The sequence below is a fragment of the Coregonus lavaretus genome (assembly GCF_964263955.1).
Source record: "Coregonus lavaretus genome assembly, chromosome: 30".
NCBI lineage: Eukaryota > Metazoa > Chordata > Actinopteri > Salmoniformes > Salmonidae > Coregonus > Coregonus lavaretus.
The window spans coordinates 36,392,155-36,403,405 of record NC_140017.1 but is presented as its reverse complement, the minus strand read 5'-3'; the positions used below and the strand labels follow the sequence as shown (position 1 = coordinate 36,403,405).

The 11,251-nt window shown below is 42.9% G+C and overlaps 1 protein-coding gene across 1 annotated transcript in view; it reads left to right on the top strand.

Annotated features, from left to right (window-relative positions):
- ehd2b (EH-domain containing 2b) overlaps positions 1 to 11,251 on the top strand; it is a 42,737-nt gene that overhangs the window by 19,887 nt on the left and 11,599 nt on the right. Inside the window, exons 4-5 of the mRNA XM_084148044.1 lie at positions 1,540 to 1,637; positions 7,834 to 8,057. Of these exons, the coding sequence (XP_084004170.1) occupies positions 1,540 to 1,637; positions 7,834 to 8,057 (322 nt within the window). The remainder of the gene's footprint in view (positions 1 to 1,539; positions 1,638 to 7,833; positions 8,058 to 11,251) is intronic.

Below are 11,251 nucleotides of genomic sequence, written 5' to 3'. Positions count from 1 at the left end.
TCTCATGGTAGTGACTGCCCATTACTGCTTATCACTTATTAACCATCATGTATTCACATTACTTTACTTTAATAAAACATTTCAGTTTTTGAGTATATTACATTTGTTTTATTTGATGACTTTATTATTTTTATTCCAAGTCATCTCATCTCTGAAGAGTTGCTGCCTATGATGTCTGACAAAATCACTATTTTAGTGGGTTTTTTTCAAAGTAAATAAGGCAGACTTTTATGACTGCTGAATACCAACTATCAGTCAGTTAGATCATGTATTTTCAGGTAGAGATCCCTCTTGAAGCAGCTGCTCTCTGTCCCTCTCCATCGCTCATTCTCCTGTCTCTTCTCTCTGTCCCTCTCCATGCTCATTCTCCTGTCTCTTCTCTCTGTCCCTCTCCATCGCTCATTCTCCTGTCTCTTCTCTCTGTCCCTCTCCATCGCTCATTCTCCTGTCTCTTCTCTCTGTCCCTCTCCATCGCTCATTCTCCTGTCTCTTCTCTCTGTCCCTCTCCATCGCTCATTCTCCTGTCTCTTCTCTCTGTCCCTCTCCATCGCTCATTCTCCTGTCTCTTCTCTCTGTCCCTCTCCATCGCTCATTCTCCTGTCTCTTCTCTCTGTCCCTCTCCATCGCTCATTCTCCTGTCTCTTCTCTCTGTCCCTCTCCATCGCTCATTCTCCTGTCTCTTCTCTCTGTCCCTCTCCATCGCTCATTCTCCTGTCTCTTCTCTCTGTCCCTCTCCATCGCTCATTCTCCTGTCTCTTCTCTCTGTCCCTCTCCATCGCTCATTCTCCTGTCTCTTCTCTCTGTCCCTCTCCATCGCTCATTCTCCTGTCTCTTCTCTCTGTCCCTCTCCATCGCTCATTCTCCTGTCTCTTCTCTCTGTCCCTCTCCATCGCTCATTCTCCTGTCTCTTCTCTCTGTCCCTCTCCATCGCTCATTCTCCTGTCTCTTCTCTCTGTCCCTCTCCATCGCTCATTCTCCTGTCTCTTCTCTCTGTCCCTCTCCATCGCTCATTCTTCTCTCTTCTCTCTGTCCCTCTCCATCGCTCATTCTTCTCTCTTCTCTCTGTACAAGTAGGCGCACAATGAATTATGGTCATTGTAGTTAATTACCACGTTTTCTGCGCTAAACTATGTAGAGTATTGACCTGTTGGAAACTACACCTCCTTACTACATCGCACAGTTCAGGCTTGATCTGATTTATCTCTAGAGAAACTGCGCATTAAGCTCAGAATGGGGGGGGGGGGGGGGGGTTAATTGCTCAGCACTTGGAGTGACCATAACTGATAACCATGTTCCTACATTATTCCTACACATTAGTTCCATTGATGTTAACTGATGGAGCGGTGGACGGGATGGGGGTTGGGGTCTGGGGTGAACTGGGGGGCATTTAGTGGAATGTTAGAAAGTTGCCCTGACCTGAGGAGAACCTGTAGGTAACCTATAGATGCTAGATGTTCATACCTCTAACTGTTCCATGTTATGTTATTGTGTAATGAGTGTTGTGCATGTCCCGCCCACTTCTCTGCTGTTGCGTGATAGGTTCCAGTGCGCCCAGCTGCCCAATCAGGTCCTGGAGAGCATCAGCGTCATCGACACGCCGGGGATCCTGTCGGGAGCGAAGCAGAGGGTGAGCCGAGGTGAGAAGAGGTGGAGTGGTGGAGGTAGGGTGGAGTGGACAGGACAAGGTGAGGAGTGTTGGAGGTAGGGTGGAGTGGACAGGACAAGGTGAGGAGAGGTGGAGTGGTGGAGGTAGGGTGGAGTGGACAGGACAAGGTGAGGAGTGGTGGAGGTAGGGTGGAGTGGACAGGACAAGGTGAGGAGAGGTGGAGGTAGGGTGGAGTGGACAGGACAAGGTGAGGAGAGGTGGAGGTAGGGTGGAGTGGACAGGACAAGGTGAGGAGAGGTGGAGGTAGGGTGGAGTGGACAGGACAAGGTGAGGAGAGGTGGAGGTAGGGTGGAGTGGACAGGACAAGGTGAGGAGAGGTGGAGGTAGGGTGGAGTGGACAGGACAAGGTGAGGAGAGGTGGAGGTAGGGTGGAGTGGACAGGACAAGGTGAGGAGAGGTGGAGGTAGGGTGGAGTGGACAGGACAAGGTGAGGAGAGGTGGAGGTAGGGTGGAGTGGACAGGACAAGGTGAGGAGAGGTGGAGGTAGGGTGGAGTGGACAGGACAAGGTGAGGAGAGGTGGAGAGGTGGAGGTAGGGTGGAGTGGACAGGACAAGGTGAGGAGAGGTGGAGGTAGGGTGGAGTGGACAGGACAAGGTGAGGAGTGGAGTGGTGGAGGTAGGGTGGAGTGGACAGGACAAGGTGAGGAGTGGAGTGGTGGAGGTAGGGTGGAGTGGACAGGACAAGGTGAGGAGAGGTGGAGGTAGGGTGGAGTGGACAGGACAAGGTGAGGAGTGGTGGAGGTAGGGGGTCACAGACACACCGGGTCTGGTCTGGTCTGGTCTGGTCTGGTCTGGTCTGGTCGGGTCTGGTCTGGTCTGGTCTGGTCTGGTCCCTCATCTGTCATCGTCAGCTAAAACAACTACTTCCTCCCTCCTGACCTGGCTAACCTCCATGTACTGAGGCAAGGATATTTTTATTTATTTTTTATTTTTAGTCATTTAGCAGACGCTCTTATCCAGAGCAACTTACAGGAGCAATTAGGGTTAAGTGCCTTGCTCAAGGGCACATCGACAGATTTTTCACCTAGTCGGCTCGGGAATTAGAACCAGCAACCTTTCGGTTACTGGCACTACGCTCTACGCTCTTAACCACTAAGCTACCTGCCGCAGGATACAAGGATATAGGGTAGTGGTGTCCACCCACTCTGCCCAGAGTGGGTGAAAACACGCTTTGGTGATGAAATTGAACTTCCTTATGTTATAAAATACATTTTACCAAGACATATGATTCTTCATGTTCTGAATTGTTCAGCGGGGTATTTCTCTAACATATCATTAACATTATATCCAAGAAGTCGGATTTCGTAACCTAATACATCAAGCTCTGTTGACAGAGCGGTGCCGCTTCTCGCAGCAACTTTTGAGGATTTAACATGTTGTGGTGGTCTTCTGCAAAGTTGTTTCCGCGGGTCGCAAAAAAGCCAAATTAACATGACACGAGCTGAATTATATGTACAAATATTTTTCAATAAAAAGCTTGCTCCGTTGACATTTCATAGATACGCTTGTTTTTCTGAGAGATCTTCAAAAAAAGAACAGGAATTTCACATTTACTGTATATGAAAAGCATATACTAAAATATGAAAATACTACGTCATGTCTCAAAATCGATCTTACCTGTATATTGTTTTATGTCCTCCGGATTGGAGAAGAAAGAGGAGTTTGACAGTGAGCCTGTCAGTCAACCTTCATTCTCTCATAATAGCATCCAGCCTATCTGACACAACTCACTGTGCACATTTACATTTGGTTGAGTTGTCAACTAACTTTTGTGGTCCTCTGTAGCTCAGCTGGTATATATATAGATATTATAGGTAGATATATAGAGACTATAGGTATATATATATATAGATATATAGAGACTATAGGTATATATATAGATATATAGAGACTATAGGTAGATATATAGAGACTATAGGTAGATATATAGAGACTGTAGGTAGATATATAGAGACTATAGGTAGATATATAGATATATAGAGACTATAGGTATATATATAGATATATAGAGACTATAGGTAGATATATAGATATATAGAGACTATAGGTAGATATATAGAGACTATAGGTAGATATATAGATATATAGAGACTATAGGTATATATATAGATATATAGAGACTATAGGTAGATATATAGAGACTATAGGTAGATATATAGATACTATAGGTAGATATATAGAGACTATAGGTATATATATATATATATAGATATATAGAGACTATAGGTATATATATAGATATATAGAGACTATAGGTAGATATATAGAGACTATAGGTAGATATATAGAGACTATAGGTAGATATATAGATCTATAGAGACTATAGGTATATATATATATAGATATATAGAGACTATATGTATATATATAGAGACTATAGGTAGATATATAGAGACTATAGATAGATATATAGAGACTATAGGTAGATATATAGAGACTATAGGTAGATATATAGATATATAGAGACTATAGGTATATATATAGAGACTATAGGTAGATATATAGAGACTATAGGTAGATATATAGAGACTATAGGTAGATATATAGAGACTATAGGTAGATATATAGATATATAGAGACTATAGGTAGATATATAGAGACTATAGGTAGATATATAGAGACTATAGGTATATATATATAGATATATAGAGACTATAGGTATATATATAGAGACTATAGGTAGATATATAGAGACTATAGGTAGATATATAGAGACTATAGGTAGATATATAGAGACTATAGGGAGATATATAGATATATAGAGACTATAGGTAGATATATAGAGACTATAGGTAGATATATAGATATATAGAGACTATAGGTGTATATATATAGAGACTATAGGTAGATATATAGAGACTATAGGTAGATATATAGATATATAGAGACTATAGGTATATATATAGATATATAGAGACTATAGGTATATATATAGAGACTATAGGTAGATATATAGAGACTATAGGTAGATATATAGATATATAGAGACTATAGGTATATATATAGAGACTATAGGTATATATATAGAGACTATAGGTAGATATATAGAGACTATAGGTAGATATATAGAGACTATAGGTAGATATATAGATATATAGAGACTATAGGTAGATATATAGAGACTATAGGTAGATATATAGATATATAGAGACTATAGGTATATATATAGAGACTATAGGTAGATATATAGATATATAGAGACTATAGGTAGATATATAGAGACTATAGGTAGATATATAGATATATAGAGACTATAGGTATATATATAGATATATAGAGACTATAGGTATATATATAGAGACTATAGGTAGATATATAGAGACTATAGGTAGATATATAGAGACTATAGGTAGATATATAGATATATAGAGACTATACGTAGATATATAGAGACTATAGGTAGATATATAGAGACTATAGGTAGATATATAGATATATAGAGACTATAGGTAGATATATAGAGACTATAGGTATATATATAGATATATAGAGACTATAGGTATATATATAGATATATAGAGACTATAGGTATATATATAGATATATAGAGACTATAGGTAGATATATAGAGACTATAGGTAGATATATAGAGACTATAGGTAGATATATAGATATATAGAGACTATAGGTAGATATATAGAGACTATAGGTAGATATATAGAGACTATAGGTAGATATATAGATATATAGAGACTATAGGTAGATATATAGAGACTATAGGTAGATATATAAAGACTATAGTCCTCTGTAGCTCAGCTGGTAGAGCACGGCGCTTGTAACGCCAGGGTAGTGGGTTCGATCCCCGGGACCACCCATACGCAAAAATGCATGCACACATGACTGTAAGTCGCTTTGGATAAAAGCGTCTGCTAAATGGCATATTATTATATTATAACTAACCTTGAATTCAACGTGAAATCAACAACAAATGTCACCATATCATTGGATTTAGGTTAAATGTTGGGTGAAAAAAAGACAATGCCTTTACGTTGACGACTCTTTGCAAATCCAATCAGTTTTCCACTTTGATTCAATGTCATCACATTGATGTTTTTGGTTGAAATGACGTGGAAACACCGTTGATTGAACCAGTTTGACCTCCATTGATTTAGTCGCCCTAATCTTGGCCATCCTATAAGGGTCAAAACTACAATAAGGTTTGAACGGATTAGGATAGAGACATGAGGTTTGGACCGGCTAGAATAGAGACATGAGGTTTGGACGGATTAGGATAGAGACATGAGGTTTGAACGGATTAGGATAGAGACATGAGGTTAGGGCCGGCTAGGATAGAGACATGAGGTTTGAACGGATTAGGATAGAGACATGAGGTTTGAACGGATTAGGATAGAGACATGAGGTTTGAACGGATTAGGATAGAGACATGAGGTTTGGACCGTTGGTTTTCTTAGAGGATTATATACACAATTAACATTGTTTTACCCATTGGTAATATTTTACCCATTGGTCAAAAGATGCGTTTTTGATTGGACACCCCAAGGAGACAAGGATATAGGGTGACCCTGGAGAGTTCTTCAGATTCCTCCACCACATCTTGTAAGGCACACACAAAGATAAATACAGGACAGAGTTTTGAGCAAGCAGCCTCATCAATCTCTCTCTCACTCCTTAATTTCCCTCCCTTTCCAACCCTCCATTTCCCTCCCTTTCCAACCCTCCACTTCCCTCCCTTTCCAACCCTCCACTTCCCTCCCTTTCCAACCCTCCATTTCCCTCCCTTTCCAACCCTCCATTTCCCTCCCTTTCCAACCCTCCACTTCCCTCCCTTTCCAACCCTCCATTTCCCTCCCTTTCCAACCCTCCACTTCCCTCCCTTTCCAACCCTCCATTTCCCTCCCTTTCCAACCCTCCATTTCCCTCCCTTTCCAACCCTCCACCTCCCTCCCTTTCCAACCCTCCATTTCCCTCCCTTTCCAACCCTCCATTTCCCTCCCTTTCCAACCCTCCACTTCCCTCCTTTTCCAACCCTCCATTTCCCTCCCTTTCCAACCCTCCATTTCCCTCCCTTTCCAACCCTCCATTTCCTTCCATTTCCAACCCTCCACTTCCCTCCCTTTCCAACCCTCCCTTTCCAACCCTCCATTTCCTTCCATTTCCAACCTAATACTGTATCACAGTTCATGGGGCATGAATAACTATAACAACATTAAGTGTGACTATGTTGGAACAACAGAAGAGACAAAGCCTTGTGGAACATATGAGGGTATGCCATTGCCTCCAGTGTTATGATGGTATTACATTCCAACCTATCAGTTAGGAGAGCTCTCTGCTCAAGGTCCTGTTAGTCCCATTGTAACGCATGTATGGCAGATGATAGACAGGAAACAGCATCAGCTAGTCAGGAAGGAATGTGAGGAAAGAAGGACTCATCAGAGGAAGAGAGAGACAGAAAATAGAGGGAAAGAGAAGTGTTAGAGAGGTGTGACGGGTGTGCTGCCATATTCCCCTTTCCTCTGTCTGCCATATTCCCCTTTCCTCTGTCTGCCATATTCCCCTTTCCTCTGTCTGCCATATTCCCCTTTCCTCTGTCTGCCATATTCCCCTTTCCTCTGGCTGCCATATTCCCCTTTCCTCTGGCTGCCATATTCCCCTTTCCTCTGTCTGCCATATTCCACTTTCCTCTGTCTGCCATATTCCCCTTTCCTCTGTCTGCCATATTCCCCTTTCCTCTGTCTGTGTGTGTCTGTGTGTGTGTGTCTGTGTGTCTGTCTGTGTCTGTCTGTGTCTGTCTGTGTGTGTGTGTGTGTCTGTGTGTGTCTGTCTGTGTGTGTGTGTGTGTCTGTCTGTCTGTGTGTGTGTGTCTGTGTGTGTCTGTCTGTGTGTGTGTGTGTGTGTGTCTGTGTGTGTGTGTTTTTGTGTGTGTGTCTGTCTGTGTGTGTGTGTGTGTGTGTCTGTCTGTGTGTGTGTGTGTGTGTCTGTGTGCGTGTCAATGATACATGTCAGTGTGTCTCCATGATGTGCTCTAAAACCAGCTTCATGGGAGAGCTTCAACATGTTAAGCATGTGTTTTGTGCTCAGCGTGTTGCAAATCTAGAAATGTAAGACCCTCATCTCCTTTTCACTGTAATCTATTAATAATCTGACAGACCCCTCGTGTCCCGTCTCTCCCCTGACCCCTGATCTCTAACCCCTTAACCCCTCCTCAGGCTATGACTTCCCAGCGGTGCTGCGTTGGTTTGCGGAGCGCGTTGACCGCATCATCCTGCTGTTCGACGCCCACAAGTTGGAGATCAGTGACGAGTTCTCTGAGGCCATCGGATCGCTGCGGGGCAATGAGGACAAGCTGCGTGTTGTCCTGAACAAGGCTGACATGGTGGGAACACAACAGCTGATGAGAATCTATGGAGCTCTAATGTGGTCCCTGGGCAAGGTGAGAGGAGACTGTCCTGTATTCATCCCCAAGGGAACTTAGTTTGTCATACTGCAGCTAGTAAAAACTATATAAATGCTCACAACATTAACAATAATCACTAGAAAATAAATATTATTATGAGGGGCAATATGCATTGGTTAAAGCTCAATGTTAAATTCAAATCTCCCTACCATCATCTCTAATATGCCAATATGACACCAATGTCGATGAAAATGTCTAAATCAACTTGATTGGAGGTACACAACACATTCCTCGCCTCTCGTCATGAGCTGTCCGGTAGTTAACGAGAACCAGATACCGGATTTTGAACAGGGTCTTTAGCATTAGGAAAAATATAGAATGTCTTGCCCCGACCTAGCTCAAAATCTAGGCATCGGATAACAACCAGACTACAGCGTCCATAGAGTGACCATTAGACTTGCCACATTTCTGACTGAATACATTTGTAGGGGCAACAGTTTCGATTACATTTATAATTTATCGCTCTCACGTGCTCATTTCTGTCCCATTAAGAACCAACGATGTGCTACCTTTTTGTAGCTGAATCTCAGAGTTTAAAAACCGGACCAAAGCACTTGGGTTGCACAGCAACAACGCAAGTAGCTACAGTGGGGAGAACAAGTATTTGATACACTGCCGATTTTGCAGGTTTTCCTACTTACAAAGCATGTAGAGGTCTGTAATTTTTATCATAGGTACACTTCAACTGTGAGAGACGGAATCTAAAACAAAAATCCAGAAAATCACATTATATGATTTTTAAGTAATTCATTTGCATTTTATTACATGACATAAGTATTTGATACATCAGAAAAGCAGAACTTAATATTTGGTACAGAAACCTTTGTTTGCAATTACAGAGATCATACGTTTCCTGTAGGTCTTGACCAGGTTTGCACACACTGCAGCAGGGATTTTGGCCCACTCCTCCATACAGACCTTCTCCAGATCCTTCAGGTTTCGGGGCTGTCGCTGGGCAATATGGACTTTCAGCTTCCTCCAAAGATTTTCTATTGGGTTCAGGTCTGGAGACTAGCTAGGCCACTCCAGGACCTTGAGATGCTTCTTACGGAGCCACTCCTTAGTTGCCCTGGCTGTGTGTTTTGGGTCGTTGTCATGCTGGAAGACCCAGCCACGACCCATCTTCAATGCTCTTACTGAGGGAAGGAGGTTGTTGGCCAAGATCTCGCGATACATGGCCCCATCCATCCTCCCCTCAATACGGTGCAGTCGTCCTGTCCCCTTTGCAGAAAAGCATCCCCAAAGAATGATGTTTCCACCTCCATGCTTCACGGTTGGGATGGTGTTCTTGGGGTTGTACTCATCCTTCATCTTCCTCCAAACACGGCGAGTGGAGTTTAGACCAAAAAGCTCTATTTTTGTCTCATCAGACCACATGACCTTCTCCCATTCCTCCTCTGGATCATCCAGATGGTCATTGGCAAACTTCAGACGGGCCTGGACATGCGCTGGCTTGAGCAGGGGGACCTTGCGTGCGCTGCAGGATTTTTATCCATGACGGCGTAGTGTGTTACTAATGGTTTTCTTTGAGACTGTGGTCCCAGCTCTCTTCAGGTCATTGACCAGGTCCTGCCGTGTAGTTCTGGGCTGATCCCTCACCTTCCTCATGATCATTGATGCCCCACGAGGTGAGATCTTGCATAGAGCCCCAGACCGAGGGTGATTGACCGTCATCTTGAACTTCTTCCATTTTCTAATAATTGCGCCAACAGTTGTTGCCTTCTCACCAAGCTGCTTGCCTATTGTCCTGTAGCCCATCCCAGCCTTGTGCAGGTCTACAATTTTTATCCCTGATGTCCTTACACAGCTCTCTGGTCTTGGCCATTGTGGAGAGGTTGGAGTCTGTTTGATTGAGTGTGTGGACAGGTGTCTTTTATACAGGTAACGAGTTCAAACAGGTGCAGTTAATACAGGTAATGAGTGGAGAACAGGAGGGCTTCTTAAAGAAAAACTAACAGGTCTGTGAGAGCCGGAATTCTTACTGGTTGGTAGATGATCAAATACTTATGTCATACAATAAAATGCAAATTAATTACTTAAAAATCATACAATGTGATGTTCTGGATTTTTGTTTTAGATTCCGTCTCTCACAGTTGAAGTGTACCTAGGATAAAAATTACAGACCTCTACATGCTTTGTAAGTAGGAAAACCTGCAAAATCGGCAGTGTATCAAATACTTGTTCTCCCCACTGTAGCTAACACCAGTTAAAAAAAAGCTAGCTATATTTTGCTATGTAAGGTTTTTTGCAAATGGCTGAAGTAATCTGTGTAAACTGTTGGCCTTGACACTTGAGTGTATTCAGAGCACAAACAAATAAGCACAAATAAGATGGCGAACGTCCTTGGCTACTATTGCCAGTTGGCTAGCCAACTAACGGTAGCCCGTAACGCTAGCTAGCTACAAGCCAACAAGGCTGTAACATTAGCTGTTTGCACTGGCACAACTCAATGTTGACAATATCACCAACATTCTTCCACAAAGCACAGCTAGCTAGCTAAGTAAAGTTCATAGTCAACACCACCAAACTTTGGGAAACTGCCACGCTGCTAATGTATAATACATGCAATGGGCATTGCTCATCTAACGTTAACATTAGCTAACGTTACTCCATACACTAGTCAACTTGGCTTGCTTAGCAATGTAGCTAGCTAACGTTACAGCCCCTTACCTTATGCATTGATTCAGTGCGCGGTTGCACCCAGGTTAAACAACACCAACATCATTGCTCGCTTCGGCGACCTTTGTGCAGTCAAAAGAAAATGCCATGCTTGCTAACTTGGTTAGCTATGTGACTGTTCTCAACACATAAACTGTTTTAGACTATTTATTTTACCAAGCAAGAGAAAGTACTGAGTGAATGAACAACAACAGAAGCTTACTGTCATCACCAGAATGTCCATTTAAATCGTTTCAAGATACTACGCTCATGACAGGGTTCGTAGCATAAGCGTTAACGTCACCGCCATGGAATCTGAAGGTTCTGGGTTCCCCTTTTTGGAGGAGACATTTTGACCATTCTCTTTGGCGTAAAAAAACGGTCTCCCCCGCCTCCCACTTGCTGTATTCCCGGAGTCCTCCTAGCTAGCTGGCTAGCTAGCTAACTTGCTAGCACACAGTGTCCTTCGCTCCCGCCTGCCGAACACCCGCCTCGGCCATCGTTAACAGAAC